We start from the raw sequence: 22,502 nt of genomic DNA on the forward strand, positions 1-22,502 counted from the left end.
AATACAATATAACAAGAGTGGTTTAATTTTATTTAACTTGTATATCAAAATAAATCGGATTTATACAAATCACTGTATTAAACATGTTAGTGTAATGTTAGGATAGTTTAGTGGGAAGGCATATATACATATGTAGTCCAATTTCTGTTTTGTTATGACCAGGCATGGGCAAAGTCTTAAGCAGTGAATACACTTGCAGAATACTGTACTGTGCACTTATGCGACAAGTTGTTCATACATCATTTCGTTGCAATCTTTGAAGTGAGCGGACGTTATGGCATCGGATGATGCAATTGTAAAATTAAATTTTTATTGAAAAATTTCGAAAACTCAGCCGTTGGTACTTCATCTCCGATCATGTGTCCAAAAAAGGCTCTTGCCGAGGACATTATAACTCATTATTAAAATCAAAAAACCAAAAATATTTCGACAGTAAATGGATAAATCGAGTTAATGATCGAAGGAAAAAATTATATTAAAATTTAAATTTTTTACAGATTTTTAACAAAAAAAACTAAAATTTTCGGCATATTTTGGATCAAAAAAATATTTGTAATAAAAAAATATATATAATCCTTAGATCATTAACTACATAATGTTATTGCAAAGAAATGTGCAAAATTTTAACAAAATCGCTTCATGAATTCACAGTCTTCCACTGCAAGAATGAAGCAAGAATGAGATCGGTCTGCGTATCACACAATACACTTTGCTACCTGTCGCAACGTCGAGCAGAAAACTTGAAACATTTCAATTTTGTGCATACTTGCATGCCGTCCTAACATTTGGTGTACAGACCAGGCTTTACACGATGCGACGGTATGCCATACATGACATGTCCCAGCAGATTTAAAAGCGAGATCTCCTGAAAGGAGGAATGAAGGAGTCCTCCTATTGACCTCTTTTAGGAGCACTCTAAAAGGCATTTAAAACGTCTAGTGAATAAAAAATTGAATAATTTATACTGATAAGGTCCAATCAGTTCGTTGACGGTGGGCTTTAGCCTTTCACACAATACGCTCGACAAAACCTTGTATGCGATATTGAGGAGACTTATACCACGGTATTTGGCGCAGATTGTGGGGTCTCCCTTCTTATGGATTGGGCAGAGCACACTAAGATTCCAATCGTCAGGCATGCTTTCTTCCGACCATATTCTACAAAGAAGCTGAAGTATGCACCTTATCAGTTCTTCGCCGCCGTATTTGAATAGCTCGGCCGGTAATCCATCGGCCCCCGCCGCTTTGTTGTTCTTCAAGCGGGTAATTGCTATTCGAATTTCTTCATGGTCGGGAAATGGAACATCTATTCCATCGTCTTCGATTGGGGAATCGGGTTCACCATCTCCTGGTGTTGTACTTTCAGTGCCATTGAGCAGGTCGGAGAAGTGTTCCCTCCATAATCCCAGTATGCTCTGGACATCCGTTACCAGATTACCTCCTCGGTCCCTACATGATAATGCTCCGGTCTTGAAACCTTCTGTAAATCGCCTCATCTTTTCATAAAACTTTTGAGCATTACCCATGTCGGCCAGCTTTTCAAGCTTTTCAGACTCACGCATTTCGGCCTCTTTCTTTTTACGTCTGCAAATGCGTCTCGCTTCCCTCTTCAGTTCTCGATATCTGTCCCACCCCGAACGTGTTGTGGTCTTTCGAAACGTTGCGAGGTAGGCAGTCTGCATCCTCTGCACTGCGGAACGACAACTCTCATCGTACCAACTGGTTTTTTGGCGTTGCCGGAGACCAATTGTTTCGGCTGCAGCGGTATGCAATGAGTTTGAGATGGTTCGACTACGACTGAACGATAGAGCGAAAGCGTACGTTTGACTTGAGTCGGCACAATTGTGCTATGCAGTGCCGACCACTCGTATAAATTGTAGCTCAAAAGGTGCAGCAGAAGCTCACCAAATTATAGTAAAACAAGTAAGAAAAGGCTAAGTTCGGGTGCAACCGAACATTTTATACTCTCGCAGTTTATTGAAGAAATTTAATCAATACATATATGCGGAATAAAGCTCGTATTTTTGAAAAACCTATAATTAGGTATATGGGAGTTAGGAGAAGATACTTTTGAAAAACCTACAATGAGGTATATGGAAATGTTATGACCCGATTTAAATAATTTTTGGAACAGAGACACACTATTAGAAGAAAACAATTTCCTCTGAATTAAATTGAGATATCTGAGAGATTTACCCATATTTTCGGTTAAAATTTATCCTTAGGCGCTGAGTTCAACATGTTCTATATCTGGGGCCTTGAAAAGTTATGGTCCGTTTTCGACAATTTTTTCACAAGTGAAGCCAGAGATGATATGCACTAATTGTGTAAAGTTTTATTCCGTTATCTTCATTGGTTCCATATGTTTACATTATAAAGTGAAGGAATAAGATGGATTTCACAATTGAGTTATAAGGAAAGTAGTAGTGGTTGTGAACCGATTTCGCCCATTTTTTTTCCGTGTTATCAGGGTCTCAAGAAAATAATATATACCGAATTTCATTCGAATCAGTCGAGTAGTTCCTGAGATATGGTTTTTGACCCATAAGTGGGCGATGCCACGCCCATTTTCCATTTTGTAAAAAAATCTGAGTACAGCTTCCTTCTGCTATTTCTTCTGCAAAATTTAGTGTTTCTGACGTTTTTCGTTAGTTAGTTAACCCACTTATAGTAATTTTCAACCTAACCTTTGTATGGGAGGTGGGCGTGGTTATTATCCGATTTAAACTATTTTCATGGTGTGTGGTGGGGTATGTAAGAGAACCGACTGCAGAAAGTTTGGTTTATATAGCTTTATTAGTTTACGAGTTAAATACAAATAACCGATTTGTGGGCGGGTCCACGCCTTGGATCCTTTATTCCAAATTTTATATCTTCACTTATGACTTAGTTATGACACTTTATTTGTTTTTGGTTTTCGCCATTTTGTGGGCGTGGCAATGGTCCGATTCTGCCCATTTTCGAACTTGATCTTCTTATGGTGCCAAGGAATATTTGTGCCAAGTTTTGTCAAGATATCTTAATTTTTACTCAAGTTACAGCTTGCACAGACGGACAGACGGACAGACATCCGGATTTCAAATCTACTCGTCACCCTGATCACTTTGGTATATATGACACTATATCTAACTCTTTTAGTTTTAGGTGTTACAAACAACCGTTATGTGAACAAAACTATAATACTCTCTTTAGCAACTTTTGTTGCGAGAGTAGAATAAACAATACAATATAACAAGAGTGGTTTAATTTTATTTAACTTGTATATCAAAATAAATCGGATTTATACAAATCACTGTATTAAACATGTTAGTGTAATGTTAGGATAGTTTAGTGGGAAGGCATATATACATATGTAGTCCAATTTCTGTTTTGTTATGACCAGGCATGGGCAAAGTCTTAAGCAGTGAATACACTTGCAGAATACTGTACTGTACACTTATGCGACAAGTTGTTCATACATCATTTCGTTGCAATCTTTGAAGTGAGCGGACGTTATGGCATCGGATGATGCAATTGTAAAATTAAATTTTTATTGAAAAATTTCGAAAACTCAGCCGTTGGTACTTCATCTCCGATCATGTGTCCAAAAAAGGCTCTTGCCGAGGACATTATAACTCATTATTAAAATCAAAAAACCAAAAATATTTCGACAGCAAATGGATAAATCGAGTTAATGATCGAAGGAAAAAATTATATTAAAATTTAAATTTTTTACAGATTTTTAACAAAAAAAACTAAAATTTTCGGCATATTTTGGATCAAAAAAATATTTGTAATAAAAAAATATATATAATCCTTAGATCATTAACTACATAATGTTATTGCAAAGAAATGTGCAAAATTTTAACAAAATCGCTTCATGAATTCACAGTCTTCCACTGCAAGAATGAAGCAAGAATGAGATCGGTCTGCGTATCACACAATACACTTTGCTACCTGTCGCAACGACGAGCAGAAAACTTGAAACATTTCAATTTTGTGCATACTTGCATGCCGTCCTAACATTTGGTGTACAGACCAGGCTTTACACGATGCGACGGTATGCCATACATGACATGTCCCAGCAGATTTAAAAGCGAGATCTCCTGAAAGGAGGAATGAAGGAGTCCTCCTATTGACCTCTTTTAGGAGCACTCTAAAAGGCATTTAAAACGTCTAGTGAATAAAAAATTGAATAATTTATACTGATAAGGTCCAATCAGTTCGTTGACGGTGGGCTTTAGCCTTTCACACAATACGCTCGACAAACCCTTGTATGCGATATTGAGGAGACTTATACCACGGTATTTGGCGCAGATTGTGGGGTCTCCCTTCTTATGGATTGGGCAGAGCACACTAAGATTCCAATCGTCAGGCATGCTTTCTTCCGACCATATTCTACAAAGAAGCTGAAGTATGCACCTTATCAGTTCTTCGCCGCCGTATTTGAATAGCTCGGCCGGTAATCCATCGGCCCCCGCCGCTTTGTTGTTCTTCAAGCGGGTAATTGCTATTCGAATTTCTTCATGGTCGGGAAATGGAACATCTATTCCATCGTCTTCGATTGGGGAATCGGGTTCACCATCTCCTGGTGTTGTACTTTCAGTGCCATTGAGCAGGTCGGAGAAGTGTTCCCTCCATAATCCCAGTATGCTCTGGACATCCGTTACCAGATTACCTCCTCGGTCCCTACATGATAATGCTCCGGTCTTGAAACCTTCTGTAAATCGCCTCATCTTTTCATAAAACTTTTGAGCATTACCCATGTCGGCCAGCTTTTCAAGCTTTTCAGACTCACGCATTTCGGCCTCTTTCTTTTTACGTCTGCAAATGCGTCTCGCTTCCCTCTTCAGTTCTCGATATCTGTCCCACCCCGAACGTGTTGTGGTCTTTCGAAACGTTGCGAGGTAGGCAGTCTGTATCCTCTGCACTGCGGAACGACAACTCTCATCGTACCAACTGGTTTTTTGGCGTTGCCGGAGACCAATTGTTTCGGCTGCAGCGGTATGCAATGAGTTTGAGATGCCGTTCCACAGCTCCCTTATATCGAGATGCTGATGTGTCTTCTCAAAGAGCAGGAGTGCAAGTCGAGTAGAAAATCGTTCGGCTGTCGGTTGTGATTGCAGCTTTTCGACGTCGAACCTTCCTTGTGTTTGTTGACGGGCGTTCTTTGCTGCACAGAGGCGAGTGCGTATCTTTGCTGCTACTAGTTATTTCGGTATGCGCCATACAAATTGTATGGGCATGAGGATTTGTGACAGTCATTTGCCGCTGACGCTTTTATTTAGGGAAGGCAGTAAGTTATAGGCAGTGGTCGGCACGAGAGGAATTGTGACTGTGTAGCACGAAATAAAGGATACCCAGTGAGAACTCTGTAACCATCCATTGTGAGAATGTTTTCAATATTAAAAAAAAACATCAATTTTTGTACTCATTTATTCATTTTAGTTATTTATTATTTAAACATATATGATCACAAAAGCATTAACTTTTCTGTCTTTAAATAGCTTAAAACCTTAAATATAATACATAACATAAAACGACATTCATAAAAGTAGGCATTTCGCGCAGGGCACTTATGCAAAGTGCCATAGCCATGCGCGGTGTTTACTCGTTGCTGGTTCGACTACGACTGAACGATAGAGCGAAAGCGTACGTTTGACTTGAGTCGGCACAATTGTGCTATGCAGTGCCGACCACTCGTATAAATTGTAGCTCAAAAGGTGCAGCAGAAGCTCACCAAATTATAGTAAAACAAGTAAGGAAAGGCTAAGTTCGGGTGCAACCGAACATTTTATACTCTCGCAGTTTATTGAAGAAATTTAATCAATACATATATGCGGAATAAAGCTCGTATTTTTGAAAAACCTATAATTAGGTATATGGGAGCTAGGAGAAGATACTTTTGAAAAACCTACAATGAGGTATATGGAAATGTTATGACCCGATTTAAATAATTTTTGGAACAGAGACACACTATTAGAAGAAAACAATTTCCTCTGAATTAAATTGAGATATCTGAGAGATTTACCCATATTTTCGGTTAAAATTTATCCTTAGGCGCTGAGTTCAACATGTTCTATATCTGGGGCCTTGAAAAGTTATGGTCCGTTTTCGACAATTTTTTCACAAGTGAAGCCAGAGATGATATGCACTAATTGTGTAAAGTTTTATTCCGTTATCTTCATTGGTTCCATATGTTTACATTATAAAGTGAAGGAATAAGATGGATTTCACAATTGAGTTATAAGGAAAGTAGTAGTGGTTGTGAACCGATTTCGCCCATTTTTTTCCGTGTTATCAGGGTCTCAAGAAACTAATATATACCGAATTTCATTCGAATCAGTCGAGTAGTTCCTGAGATATGGTTTTTGACCCATTAGTGGGCGATGCCACGCCCATTTTCCATTTTGTAAAAAAATCTGAGTACAGCTTCCTTCTGCTATTTCTTCTGCAAAATTTAGTGTTTCTGACGTTTTTCGTTAGTTAGTTAACCCACTTATAGTAATTTTCAACCTAACCTTTGTATGGGAGGTGGGCGTGGTTATTATCCGATTTAAACTATTTTCATGGTGTGTGGTGGGGTATGTAAGAGAACCGACTGCAGAAAGTTTGGTTTATATAGCTTTATTAGTTTACGAGTTAAATACAAATAACCGATTTGTGGGCGGGTCCACGCCTTGGATCCTTTATTCCAAATTTTATATCTTCACTTATGACTTAGTTATGACACTTTATTTGTTTTTGGTTTTCGCCATTTTGTGGGCGTGGCAATGGTCCGATTCTGCCCATTTTCGAACTTGATCTTCTTATGGTGCCAAGGAATATTTGTGCCAAGTTTTGTCAAGATATCTTAATTTTTACTCAAGTTACAGCTTGCACAGACGGACAGACGGACAGACATCCGGATTTCAAATCTACTCGTCACCCTGATCACTTTGGTATATATGACACTATATCTAACTCTTTTAGTTTTAGGTGTTACAAACAACCGTTATGTGAACAAAACTATAATACTCTCTTTAGCAACTTTTGTTGCGAGAGTAGAATAAACAATACAATATAACAAGAGTGGTTTAATTTTATTTAACTTGTATATCAAAATAAATCGGATTTATACAAATCACTGTATTAAACATGTTAGTGTAATGTTAGGATAGTTATGTAGTCCAATTTCTGTTTTGTTATGACCAGGCATGGGCAAAGTCTTAAGCAGTGAATACACTTGCAGAATACTGTACTGTACACTTATGCGACAAGTTGTTCATACATCATTTCGTTGCAATCTTTGAAGTGAGCGGACGTTATGGCATCGGATGATGCAATTGTAAAATTAAATTTTTATTGAAAAATTTCGAAAACTCAGCCGTTGGTACTTCATCTCCGATCATGTGTCCAAAAAAGGCTCTTGCCGAGGACATTATAACTCATTATTAAAATCAAAAAACCAAAAATATTCGACAGTAAATGGATAAATCGAGTTAATGATCGAAGGAAAAAATTATATTAAAATTTAAATTTTTTACAGATTTTTAACAAAAAAAACTAAAATTTTCGGCATATTTTGGATCAAAAAAATATTTGTAATAAAAAAATATATATAATCCTTAGATCATTAACTACATAATGTTATTGCAAAGAAATGTGCAAAATTTTAACAAAATCGCTTCATGAATTCACAGTCTTCCACTGCAAGAATGAAGCAAGAATGAGATCGGTCTGCGTATCACACAATACACTTTGCTACCTGTCGCAACGACGAGCAGAAAACTTGAAACATTTCAATTTTGTGCATACTTGCATGCCGACCTAACATTTGGTGTACAGACCAGGCTTTACACGATGCGACGGTATGCCATACATGACATGTCCCAGCAGATTTAAAAGCGAGATCTCCTGAAAGGAGGAATGAAGGAGCACTCTAAAAGGCATTTAAAACGTCTAGTGAATAAAAAATTGAATAATTTATATAAAAACAAAATAATAATACACAAAATGAAAATGATGTGGAAAGTGTTAATGAAATTGAAAAACATGGAACAAAGAATACGGAAGCTAGAGGAAATATCGGCGAACACTATACTCCTGGAGCGGGTTATTGACATATTTCCACCGATGAAGATTGAATTAATGATATTTCCTATTAAAAACATGAATGATTTAGCCTCTACAGAATCCTTGCTTTTGAATAAGCCTGAGGCAGAAATTGTGAGTATGATAAAATACATTTGATAAGATGTTACTAAACAGTTTGAGTTTATTATGGGTGGCGTATCTGAAGCATAAATTTGCAAAGAGACCCCTATCAAAAAATTTGTAAGGCTCAGTTCTACAGGAACACTTATAATATAAAAAAATAATAGATTTCATGTACATTCATTTAATTAAAAAACTTTAATAAAAAATAATATTAAAAAAATTTGTTTTTGTTAAAATAATTTCAGGTTGAAAATAATATAGGATTTATCATAGAGATCTCCTTTGGGATTAATCATAGAGATCTCCTATATCAGGAATCATAGAGATCTCCTTTGGGATTAATCATAGAGATCTCCTATAGCAGTAATCATAGAGATCTCCATTAGGAGGTTAAAAGGAGTACTCGCGTTCCAATGACATGCAATGTTAAAAACGAGTATACAATTTTACGTGTATTTACACACGAGTATTAGGAGTAATAGGGAGTATAGGATATCTCCTAAAGGATTAATCCAAGAGGTCTCAAACGATCATCCTAAAATCTGCTGGGAGGTGCTAAAAGAGCGTAAGTTATCGTATACGTACACACACCTATTGTCACTAAGAGCTAAACTACATAGCTCGCGAATGCGAATGCGAACGTTTGACAGTTGAGTTGAATACACATGTCCTTATGAGATGAGCTACATAGCTTCCGCATGTTTTCGCAACCAAATCTACGAAATTCGAACTCGGACTCGAAGACGCACAGAAGTTGAAAATGTTCAACTTTCATGCGCTAACACAGCAACCAGAGAACTGCATGAGTGCCTAATTTCCGTACTTAGAGTAAACTTGCTTCAAAAGCGATGGCGGTGTCCATTCACACTCATAGACATGCATTGTGAGCTAACATCTACTCAAAGAACTATGAGTGGAGAAGCTACTGAGCCAGTCGTATACTTGCATTAATTGCAATATTAATTGCATTTGTTTTACACATTCTTCTTTTTGATTTTCACTGACAAGTGGTGATCATACTCAAGACCAGCAAAGGAAAATGCAAGTCACACTCATCACCAGTAGCGCGTGTACTTGAGTGTTTACTATTGTATTGTTGTTCGTGTATTCTTTTTTGTCGTGCTTCAGTTTTTTGTGCGTTGCTTATTAAGAACTACAAACTTTTTTGATGTTTTATGTATGTTGACGTAAGTGTGTCATTCGTTGTGGAACATTCCCTGCAAGAACAAGGTCAACCTTTTGACTGTTCGTACGATAATTAGAATTAAAAAAATTTTTAGCATCTAAAATGGAAATATTTATATCCCTTTTTAATATAGTCAAAGTCTGCTTTTGGAAAAAAGCGATTATTATTTCTTGTCCATGCACATACACACTAATTATTGTTTTGTTGATCATTTGACCTTCAGCTGTTTCTTAGGCCGCGGCCACGTAGTAAACGACTGAGCGATGAGCGGCTGAGCGATGAGCGGCTGATCGACGATTTTGAGCGACGTATGGCTTTTTACTGAGCGACTGTTGTTGAGCGATTAGTTGCTAAAATGCCGTTGTCAAGGGCTGTACAGCGTATATTGCTGCTTGAAAATAGATATCATGTTTATAGAATCTTGCTACGTATAAAAAAAAGAAAGTATGGTGTTCATCCTATAAACCAAACAAGATGGAGGTTCGGTGAATTTAATCATTTATATCAAAATCTACGTAAATTTCCAGATAGATTCTTTCAATAACTACGTATGTCTATACAATCTTTTGATATATTGCTTGAAAAAGTTCGGCCTAAATTAACAAAACAAAGGAAAGCAATTCGTGCAGAGCAGAGGCTCGCTTTGACCTTGAGGTAAGTTAAACATAAATTTCATTTTATTCATTTATTTAAGTTAAACATAATATTTCATATATACTTTACTGTTTGTTCTGATTATTGGCAAACGATGTCCGGTATTTGTTTAAAATTACATTTTGTATTTCTCCTCTGACTTCTAATTTTTCAATATTGTTAAACTGCCGCATAAATGGCAAGAAACTTTTAAAAAACTGAAGATCATCATCATCTTCTTCCTTCTTTTCTACCTCAGCTTTTAAAATTTCCATTCGCTCCTTTTCAATTTGGAGAAATTCAGATTCAAACTCGCTTGTTCTTCCCTTTCTTTTCTTTGTTTTTGGTGGCACATTTGTAGAGCAACTGGTGGAAACAGAAGTGCTGGTTTCAGGCATATCAACAGTTTTAAAAACAGAGTCTTCTTCACTTAGTAGATCGTTAATCAAAGTCGAATAATTAGGATTGCAACATTGATATTGCTCTGGTTCCAAAAGATTCCCATCCATAGGATCCGGAACAACGCTTTTTTTAATGAAGCTCATCAAATCATAATATGGCCACTTAACTTTAACTGGAAGAGCTTCGGAGCCCGATTTTGCTGGTTGACTCTTTTGCAAATTTCTCCTGTATGTATCTCTTAAATTCTTCCACTTTCCTGTCCGGCAAATTCTGGGTCCCATTATTTTAATTATTTGCACTACTTTTCCGTAGTACTGCAAGGTGTAGCAGATGCTGACAAAAAATTTGTAACTATAGAAGTGGGAGGAAGAGGAAAGCAAAGTGATGGCGGTACTTTTTCTGGATCAACATTATTTCGATTGCTTGAAGCGGATAAATTGAATGTTCCTCTTCCCCAAGCATTGCCAAACTCAAATACTATTTTACCTAATTTTCTGATTGGTGATGAAGCTTATCCACTGAAAACATATTTGTTAAGACCTTTTCCACGTAGGAATTTAAATGCGAAAACAGAAAATTTTAATTATCGACTTTCAATAGCAAGAAAATGCATTGAATGCGCATTTGGAATATTAACCAGTAAATGGCGTTTTTTGCAAAAAGCCATTGAAACAACACCAAGAACAGCTATTATTTTAATTAAATGTGCTTGTGTACTGCACAATTTTGTGAGGGAGCGCGATGGCGATAGTGATCTTGATTACTTACAAACAACAACAACTATAAACAATGCTAACGCTCAAACAAATACCGTTGATCGAGAACAACAGCAAAACTTCAACAGAAGCAGCCAAACAGCATTAAATATACGTAATGAATTAACAGAATACTTGTGGGAGTTTGGACATTAAATTCCACTTAAAATTTTAATTTTATCATGTTAATATGCTAACAATAAATTTTTTTTATGAATAAAAAAACACTCACCAGAACAACCACATATTTCTCCCAGTTTTTTCCATATGTTGTCAGTGATATTTTTATTTTTGAAGTCTTTGTGGCTATCCTGCCACAAAACCGGATAGCTTTGCACCTCAGAAATAAGCATTTCAATGTTAAATTTGTCCATTCTTTCTGTTCGTCGCTCAGCAGTCAACTGAAAATTAGAACATGTTTTAATTGTTAAGCGACGTCGCTCAGTCGCAGAGAAATCGCTCAGTCGCTCATCGCTTACTGCTTGGCCACTTCAATGGCATTTCATATGTTTAAATTTCGTCGCTCATCGCTCAGCCGCTCATCGCTCAGTGCGTGGCCGCGCACTTACAGGGGTTTCGCACATGGATGACAGCGACTTCGGCTGCTCGATCTGCCACTCGTGTAAATCACATACAAAACACACAAAACGAGCGTGCAAAGAACAACAAAGTATTAAATGAACTCAATACTCAGAGAGTTGCTAAAATTTGAGAATGTCATTTACTCAAACCGCTTTTTTTGTGTTGTCGCTCAGCTTAAGTAATAACATGAATAAGCAGAAGAGAGTTAAGTGTTTTTTTAACCGCTTTGAGCTAAGTGGAAAAATTCTGTGAGTGTTAAAACCACCGCAACATATTTGGCTAAGTGTTTTTGATACACAAGTATGAGAAATATGAGAGTAAGCACGCGGTGTATTTTGAGTGGCGGTGCACTTCTGCAGGTCTCTGACAGCAACCTTCACATTCTTGAGGATAGCAACCAATATTATGTTACTTACTATCTTGCGTGTTTTAATTATTTAAGCCCGTTTTCTTCGCTAAAATATAAGTATTTTGTGAAATATAATATTTATTAGTTTATTAATAATATATTTATCAAATATTTAAAGTAATTTTTAAAGATAAGGTGTGATGAAGTTTTAATAAACTAGGTAGACAGTTTAAATTTTCCTTTCTTTGGTTAATTCAAGGTATTCTATGAACACTGCTAATAAAAATCACTAAAAATTGAAAATCCTAAAATCTATGTTAATTAGTTCGTTTTCAAACTCGCAAATAAAAATTGAGTATGTGTATCACCTTGTACACAGCTGTCAACGCATTCAAAAGCGCATTTATGTAGTTGCTCGAAATAAACGCAGTCCAGCGCATTCTTTCGCTTTCGCATTCGCGAGCTATGTCGTTTCAGCTTTACACGCACAAGCGAAGAGCGTAAAACGAGCACCTACGATGGGATAATACGATAAATAAACGACGATAAAATTAGTCTGCAATCAGCAGTTGACTGTGCAGGTCGATGCGGACGAAGTTGTATATTTTACGTATTAAATTAAAAAATTTTGTTCATTATAAAATAGCACTAAATTACTTTTTTAAATTATTATATTACCCAATTTTACTATAATTTGATATCGTTTGATTGTGGTGGTGCCCATCCCTGGTTATGACTGTATCAAAATACTCTAACGCAATTATGTATATTACGACATCTTCTATGCAGATATATGGGCTACAAACTCTACCAAAAAGACAAAATATTATATATATGGGGCATACTCTGGAAAAAAAGCCACTTGCCAAAGTTTTTTGTAAAAAAATTTTCGAACCGCCATAACTTTAAAACTAATGAACAGATTTTAAAACACCATGTGACTTTTTTGTACAGAATTTCTCAAACTTTAAAACTGTGTATCGTAAAAATTTTTAAAATTAATATTTCATAGCAAAAAATATTATTATCAGAATTTAGCGTAACCCAGGATTAACAGTGGACGTAGCAGACATTTAATCCCTTTTTGTTTATTTTTATTTTTTAATATTTTTTTTCATTTTTTTGTATTTTTTCAAATTTTTATATTTTTTTTTTTGTTTTTTTGGTTTTTGCTTTTTTTTAATTATTACGTAGATTAGATTCAAGTACGTATATATAAAAGGTGATGAAATAAGGAACATTTTAAGATATTTTCGAAAAAAATCGAAGGGGGCATAAATTGTTAAAAATTAAATATGGCCCCTTATAATATGGCAACCCCGCGTTACACAGACCTAAAACCATATGTTTTATTTTAGATTTTACATGTACTATAAGATATATCATTGCCAAAGAAAATAGAGAACTTTTTTTTTCAAGTGGCTTTTTTTTTACAGAGAATGCCCCATATGTAAGTTCGGAATTTAAGGGTAGTCTTTACTCGAAAACATCTTGCAACGAAATTTTACTAAGATAACTCTTCAACAATATATATGACTTAAAATCCACTAAAATAACGAAACCTGTTTTATTTAATATACAAGCGCAGGTGTAATTTGTGGACTGATTTCATTAATTTTCACCGCCACACTATAGTATAACTAAGGTTATACGTTCACAAAATTTTGCTGTCGCTTGTCGCTGTCGTGTCAGAATATCAAACAATATTACGTTTCGTGTTGAAAAAGGTCGAGTAGACCTTGAGATTTGGAGTTTGACCAACAAGTGCTAGGGGCGAACTGACATACATACATTCCGGGTTCAACATCGTTTCGTAATCATGAGCATTATGATATTAATATAATTGTAAACTGAAATTTTATATGTAATTAAATATTCAACAGATCAACAAATTAGTTACAAAATAATAAAGAAAACTAATTTCTGGACTAGTATCAGGTATTAACAAGTAAGGAACGGCTAAGTTCGGTTGTGACCGAACATTTTATACTCTCGCAATTTATTTATGTCAATTTATTACAGTAATCCCCGCCTAAGTGCTCCCTCTGAACATGCAAGACTTTGGAGACGCTTAAACTTAAATGAATCCCGCTTAAGTGCCTCGAGGTACTTACCAAGCCTTTTCACAAATATTTTGATCTAATATTTTTTCTTTTAGAATGAAAATCGCATTTATTTCTTATTAATAACAAAAAACTTACTAATAACAATAAATATGAAAAAAAAACATTACAAAACTATATACATTTTTATACTCTCGCAACAAAGTTGCTAGAAACAAAGTTGCTAAAGAGAGTATTATAGGTTTGTTCACATAACGGTTGTTTGTAACACCCAAAACTAAACGAGTTAGATATAGGGTTATATATATCAAAGTGATCAGGGTGAAGAGTGGAGTTCAAATCCGAATGTCCGTCCGTCTGTGCAAGTTGGAACTTGAGTAAAAATTAAGATATATTGATGAAACTTGGCACACTTATTTCTTGGCAGCATAGGAAGGTTGCAAAATCGAACCACTGCCACGCCCACAAAATGGCGGAAACCGAAAACCATAAAGTGCCATAACTAAGCCATAAATAAAGCTATGGAATTAAAATTTGGTATGAAGGATCGCACTATGAAGGGGCATATTTGGACGTAATTTTTTTTGGGAAGTGGGCGTGGCCACAAATAGGTTTTTGGTACATATCTCGCAAACCAATAGAGAATATGAAGGATCGCACTATGAAGGGGCATATTTGGACGTAATTTGGGAAGTGGGCGTGGCCACAAATAGGTTTTTGGTACATATCTCGCAAGCCAATAGAGCTATATAAATCAAACTTTCTGCAGTCGTTTTTTTAGCCGCTTCTTAATACAGTCCAAGAATGAAAGCAATCAGACATTAACCACGCCCACCTCCCATACAAGGGTTAGGTTGAAAATTAATAAAAGTGGGTTAACTCACTAAATAAAAACGTCAGAAACAATAAATTTCACATAAGAAATGGCAGATGGAAACTGCACTCAGATTTTTTTACAAAATTGAAAATGGGCGTGGCGTCGCCCACTTATGGGTCAAAAACCATATCTCAGGAACTACTCGACCAAATTCAATCAAACTTGGTTTGTAATTGTTTCCTTACATCGAAATGATATGTTGTGAAAAAAGGCCAAATCGGTTCACAACCACGTCTACTTCCCATATGCCATAACTTTGAAGTCGATCTGAATAGTTTACTTTACAATATGTAAAGTAAGCACTAGTGAAGATATCGGAACAGAACTTTGCATAAATAATGCATTTATAGTAAGGGAAATATTACAAACCAAGTTTCAATGATATTGGTCGAATTGTTTCGGAGATATGGTTTTTGACGTGGGCGGGGTTCCGCTTTTTTTTGTATACCAATGTGGGTAGAGCCTTTCTGTACCTTCTTTATAATGAAATTTAAGATTTCTGGTGTTTTCCCTTACTGAATTAAAGCATTTTTAGTAATTTTCAACATAATTTTTGTATGGGAGGTGGGCGTGGTTATAATCCGATTTAAACTATTTCCATGGTGTATAGTGGGGTACGTAAGGAAACCGACTGCAGAAAGTTTGGCTTATATATTATAGAAATATTATATATTGGTTTGCGAGATATGCACAAAAAACCTATTTGGGGGCGGGGCCACGACCACTTCCCCAAACAAATTACATCCAAATATGGCCCTTACTAGGACCATCCTTTGTACCAAATTTTACTTTAATAATTTTATTTATGGCTTAGTTATGACACTTTATGTGTTTTCGTTTTTTTTTTGCATTTTGGAACTTTAGATTAGGGGAATGAATGGGAAAATTACTGATTAGGTTGTGTACAATGTTTTATGCTACAATTTCGAGAATACTCGTAATAGGTTAAGTGGAATTTTTTGGAATTGCAACAACTGTGGTAAGTTTTCATTAACTGCATATGGTATATGCTATTAGAAGTGAGTGCATAACGACTGTATTTAACTATAACCGTAAAATAATTCATATTATTATAAATAAGAACAAATTTTCATACCTTGCTTATATCCAATGGGTATATTAACATTTTTGTGTGAAAATGAGTCTGTTTTAATTGAACTTATTCCTTTGACTCGCTTGTCTTTATCTATATCATCCCGACAGTCCATAGTAAACCACTTTATATTATAACGCGAAACACAAGAGTGGTATTTTGGGTTATCCCAGCTTATTTTAAATTGATCCTTTCCATATTCTTCTATAAAAAAGTCTTGCAATAACGGCTCTGAAAAAAAAAATTGGGGTTAACACATATGAAGAACAATAACAAATTTATAAGTAAATATCTATAACTAGCAGACTGCTCGGGCTTCGCACGAGTTTAAACAAACATTTCCAAAGTTATAAGTTTTTACACACTTATACACACTCTCCCATACATATGGATGTTCTTTCCCGTTCTTGCATGGGTTCATTTTAAAAAAGTAAAATAAGGAAAATTCGAATATGGAATTATATTGTATTTGCAATGAGCTAAAACTTGATTACGACCTCTTTGGTCTTCGTTGTCTTTCTCTCTGAATATGAAGGCGTTGGGAACGTTTAGAGTTCGACGCCCTAGTTCGAGCTTGTATATTTCTAATATTTTGTTCTTCAAGCCGCTGCACACGCTCCGTACTCGACTCTCCAGCGCGTACTTGGGAGGCTTTGAAATTTTGTTCAGCAAGCAGCAGCGATGCGAAGAGAATGACTTGCAAGACGATTTTCAGTTCCAGATTAAGATCACGGAGTCTTTTTGATACCATTCAACTGGGAACTATTTCCAGAAAGTTGATATTCTAGCTATAAAGATAACCTTTGTTACTCGGGGTAAATGTAGCTTTCCAATGGTGAATTTTTGAAATCGGCGCAGTAATTATTGAGTTTATGCATTGAACTCTTTATAACAAACGAACATTTTGTTAGAAGAAATTTTCAATATTATTGAAGTGAAAAAATCAAATTCATTGTTAATAACAAAAACCTTTGCGAACACTATTTGTGCAGAAAAATGTGCCATGGAGAATATATATATTATAGCCGAATCCACCAGAGCGCGCCACTCATTCCTCCTTTTTGCTTTTTGGCGCCAACTGGAAACACCAAGTGAAGCCAGGTCACTTTGCACTTGGTCTTTCCACCGGAGTGGAGGTCGTCCTCTTCCGCGGCTTGCTCCAGCGGGTACTGCATCGAATACTTTCAGAGCTGGAGTGTTTTCTTCCATCCGTACAACATGACCTAGCCAGCGTAGCCGCTGTCGTTTTATTCGCTGAACTATGTCAATGTCGTCGTATAAATCGTACAGCTCATCGTCGAAAACCCCAAGAGTCGTCTCATCGGATGTTGTCATCGTCCACGCTTCAGCGCCATACATCAGGACGGGAATAATGAGCGACTTATAGAGTTTGATTTTGGTTCGTCGAGAGAGGACTTTACTTTTCAATTGCCTACTCAGTCCAAAGTAGCACCTGTTGGCAAGAGTGATTCTGCGTTGGATTTCAAGGCTGACATTGTTGGTGTTGTTAATGCTGGTTCCCAGATAAACGAAATTATCTACAACTTCAAGGTTATGACTGTCAACGGTGACGTGGGAGCCAAGACGCGAGTGCGCTGACTGTTTGTTTGATGACAGGAGATATTTCGTCTTGTCCTCATTCACCACCAGACCCATACGCTTCGCTTCTTTATCTAGTCTGGAAAACGCAGAACAAACGGCGCGGTTGTTGCTTCCGATGATATCAATATCATCGGCATACGCCAGGAGCTGTACACTCTTGTAGAAGATTGTACCCTCTCTATATAGTTCTGCAGCTCGTATTATTTTTTCCAGCAATAGATTGAAGAAGTCGCACGATAGTGAGTCACCCTGTCTGAAGCCTCGTTTGGTATCGAACGGCTCGGAGAGGTCCTTCCCGATCCTGACGGAGCTTTTGGTGTTGCTCAACGTCAGCTTACATAGCCGTATTAGTTTTGCAGGGATACCAAATTCAGACATCGCGGCATAAAGGCAGCTCCTTTTCGTGCTATCGAAGGCAGCTTTAAAATCGATAAAAAGATGGTGAGTATCGATTCTTCTCTCTCGGGTCTTTTCCAAGATTTGGCGCATGGTGAATATCTGGTCCATTGTGGATTTTCCAGGTCTAAAGCCACACTGATAAGGTCCAATCAGTTCGTTGACGGTGGGCTTTAGTCTTTCACACAATACGCTCGACAAAACCTTATATGCGATATTGAGGAGACTTATACCACGGTAGTTGGCGCAGATTGTGGGGTCTCCCTTCTTATGGATTGGGCAGAGCACACTAAGATTCCAATCGTCAGGCATGCTTTCTTCCGACCATATTCTACAAAGAAGCTGAAGTATGCACCTTATCAGTTCTTCGCCGCCGTATTTGAATAGCTCGGCCGGTAATCCATCGGCCCCCGCCGCTTTGTTGTTCTTCAAGCGGGTAATTGCTATTCGAATTTCTTCATGGTCGGGAAATGGAACATCTATTCCATCGTCTTCGATTGGGGAATCGGGTTCGCCATCTCCTGGTGTTGTACTTTCAGTGCCATTGAGCAGGTAGGCAGTCTGTTTTCTCTCCACTGCGGAACGACAATTCTCATCGTACCAACTGGTTTTTTGGCGTTGCCGGAGACCAATTGTTTCGGCTGCAGCGGCATGCAATGAGTTTGAAATGCCGTTCCACAGCTCCCTTATATCGAGATGCTGATGAGTGCTCTCAAAGAGCAGGAGTGCAAGTCGAGTAGAAAATCGTTCGGCTGTCGGTTGTGATTGCAGCTTTTCGACGTCGAACCTTCCTTGTGTTTGTTGACGGGCGTTCTTTGCTGCACAGAGGCGAGTGCGTATCTTTGCTGCTACTAGATAATGGTTCGAGTCAATGTTTGGTCCTCGGAGCGTACGCACGTCTAAAACACTGGAGACATGTCTTCCATCTATCACAACGTGATCGATTTGATTGCGCGTGTTTCGATCAGGGGACAGCCACGTTGCTTGATGAATTTTTTTATGCTGGAATCTGGTACTGCAGACAACCATATTTCGGGCCCAGCGAAGTCGATCAGCCTCAGGCCGTTTGGCGATGTTTCGTCATGGAGGCTGAATTTTCCGACTGTTGTACCAAAGACACCTTCTTTACCCACCCTGGCGTTAAAATCGCCAAGCACGATTTTGACATCGTGGCGGGGGCAGCGCTCATAGGTACGTTCTAGGCGCTCATAGAAAGCATCTTTGGTCACATCGTCCTTCTCTTCCGTTGGGGCGTGGGCGCAAATCAGCGATATGTTGAAGAACCTCGCTTTGATGCGGATTGTGGCAAGACGTTCATCCACCGGGGTGAATGCCAGGACTCGGCGACGGAGTCTCTCTCCCACCACAAATCCAACACCGAATTTGCGCTCCTTTATATGGCCGCTGTAGTAGATGTCACAAGGACCCACCTTCTTCCGTCCTTGTCCCGTCCATCGCACTTCTTGGACGGCGGTGATGTCAGCCTTTAGTTGTATGAGGACATCAACCAGCTGGGCAGAGGCACCTTCCCAATTAAGAGTCCGGACATTCCAGGTGCATGCCCTCAAATCATGATCCTTAGTACGTTTGCAGGGGTCGTCATCAAAAGGGGGGTTTCTCATCCGAGGCTCGGTGTTTGTTTTCATTGGGGAGATTTTTTTATGTGGTGGGTCCCAAGCCCTACGCACAACCGCACAAGCGGGCTTCGCCTTCTCACTTTAGCTCGCCTCCAAACGGATGTCTGTTAGCTACCCAGGGGATACTTGGTCTAAAACCGGAAGTCGTGAGCTGCTTGAGTCATATGCAAAAGAATCGTTCCTGGCCACTCCCAAGTGAATGGCAATCAGAAACTTTCCTCACTTGCGTGAACTTCTACATATGACCCCATTCGATATATGGGGCCTTAAAAACCTATGGTCCGTTTTCGGCAATTTTTAGAAAGGGCTGCCACACTATAAATGCAGTATCTCTGCAAAGTTCTCTTCCGATATCTTCACTAGTGCTTACTTTACATATTGTAAAAAAAATATTCAGATCATCTTCAAAGTTCTGATATATAGGAAGTAGGCGTGGTTGTGAAGCGATTTGGCCTATTTTCACAATATATCATTGCGATATAAGGAAACTATTACAAACCAAGTTTCATTGAAATCGGTCGAGTAGTTCCTGAGATATGGTTTTTGACCCATGTGGGCGACGCCATTCCCATTTTCCATTTTGTAAAAAAAGTCTGAGTGCAGCTTCCATCTCCCATTTCTTAAGTGAAATTTAGTTTCTGACGTTTTTCGTTAGTGAGTTAACTCACTTTTAGTAATTTTCAACCTAACCTTTATATGAGATGTGGGTGTGGTTATTATCCGATTTCTCATTTTTCATTTTACGACTGTATTAAGAAGTGGCTAAAAAGAACTACTGCTAACTTTTGCGAGATATGTACAAAAACCTATTTGAGGCGGGGCCACGCCCACTTCCCCAAAATAAGTACATCCAAATATGCCCCTTCATAGTGCGATCCTTCATACCAAATTTTATTTCCACAGAACAAAACTATAATACTCTGTGCAACTTGTTGCGAGAGTATAACAAAAATAATTTTGAAACCATTAATAAGGTGCCAAATGCTGTGTTTTATAGCTTGTAGTATTGTATAAATAGTCAAAATTACTATTCGAATGCAAAGCAAAATACATTTAGGAAGTCAGCCTTTCTATGGAGACACAAAAATCGGTTTAAAAGTCTATTGGATGATGTAATAGATAATATATCTGGGTTTATACCACTAAATTGTGACCCAGAAGTGCCACTAAAACAAAGGGTAAAAAATGAAATAAATTAATAGAATTTCAAGATTTTTTCATTTGATGTAATCTTCAAAGAATGAGGAATTGGTTTGATAGTTCAAATCTTTACCCTTTTTTAATCGTTTGACGCTTACAATTTACATATCTTGGTCCAATTCATCCCAAATTTTACTCAGCCGATCTTTATATTGACTCATGATGAAGCCTTTCGTAACACCGGTTTTACTATGTGGATATCCTCATATGCAGAAGTCAAGAGTATTAAGATCTGGCGACGTAGCATCCAACTTTCCCTTCATTGATATTGCCACAGACTATTACCATCTAAACATTTTGGTATCGTTCCATCGTTATGTGCCTCTGGGGGCATCTGCCAAGCTTAGTACATGCCAGACAAATTCGCGATTATTTTGCTGATTATGGCTATCTTGCGATAAATACGTTTCCGTTAACTTCGATACTTCTGATTCAAAGATTATTTTTCAATATGAGTAGTATTGACAATTTCGACACTTTTACGCCCTTAACCAAGAAATGCGATGGACGGGGCAAGGACGGAAGAAGGTAGGTCCTAGTGACATCTACTACAGCGGCCATATAAAGAAGCGCAGATTTTGTGTTGGATTTGTAGTGGGAGAGAGACTCCATCGCCGAGTCCTTGACATTGACATCGATGGATGAACGTCATATTTATTCCAGCACAAGAAAAATCATCAGGATGTCTTATCATGGCTGTCTCTTGATCGAAACATGCGCAACCAAATCGATCATATTGTGATAGATGGAAGATTTTCAATCAAAATTTTATAAAAAACTTATGCGACTTACCGATTACCGTTTCAAGACCAGCGCATTCTCATGTAGAGACCAAGGTTGTTATCTGGTCACCGATGTCGAGGGCATACTGGATTTATGGAGGGAACATTTCTCTGACCTGCTGAATGGCTGTGAAATTACAACACAAGAAGATGGCGAACCTGATTCCTCAATCGACGACGATGTTTCACATGCCCGACCATGCAGAATCGAATAACAATTACCCTCTTGATGAACAATAACGATGGATTAACGGCCGCGCTAATTAAATATGGCGGCGAAGAACTGATAAGATGCATGCATCAACTTTTTTGCAGAATATGGTCGGACGAATGCATGACCTTTGATTGGAATCTCAGTGTGCTCTGCCCAATCCATAAAAAGAGAGACCCGATAATCTGTGCCGATTACCGTGGGATAAGTCTCCTAAATATCGCTTATAAGGTCATATCGAACAGTGGAGTTTTAAACCTTCAATCAACAACTGATCATATATTCATCATGCGCGGAGAGAATCGACACACACCACTTTTTCGTTGATTTTAAAGTTACCTTCGATAGCACGAAAGGGTGCTGCTTCTATGCCGAAATGTCCGATTTTGACATCCCTGCAAAACTAATACGGCTGTGTAAACTGACGTTGAGCATCACCAAAAGCTCAGTCAAGATCGAGAAGGACATCTACGAGCCGAGACTGTCAGCCTCGAAATCCAGCGCAGAATCACTCGTGCCAACAGGTGCTACTTTGGACTGTGTAGGCAATTGAAAAG

The 22,502-nt window shown here is 37.7% G+C and overlaps 1 protein-coding gene across 26 annotated transcripts in view; it reads right to left on the reverse strand.

Moving 5' to 3' along the window:
- Positions 1-22,502, reverse strand: part of Ptprq_4 (phosphatidylinositol phosphatase PTPRQ) — a 474,745-nt gene that overhangs the window by 302,151 nt on the left and 150,092 nt on the right. For all 26 annotated transcript variants that reach the window (XM_054235185.1, XM_054235183.1, XM_054235189.1 and 23 more), the window contains one exon: positions 16,121-16,348. In XM_054235185.1, coding sequence (XP_054091160.1) covers positions 16,121-16,348 — 228 coding nt within the window. The remainder of the gene's footprint in view (positions 1-16,120; positions 16,349-22,502) is intronic.

Source organism: Zeugodacus cucurbitae, chromosome 6 (assembly GCF_028554725.1).
Source record: "Zeugodacus cucurbitae isolate PBARC_wt_2022May chromosome 6, idZeuCucr1.2, whole genome shotgun sequence".
NCBI lineage: Eukaryota > Metazoa > Arthropoda > Insecta > Diptera > Tephritidae > Zeugodacus > Zeugodacus cucurbitae.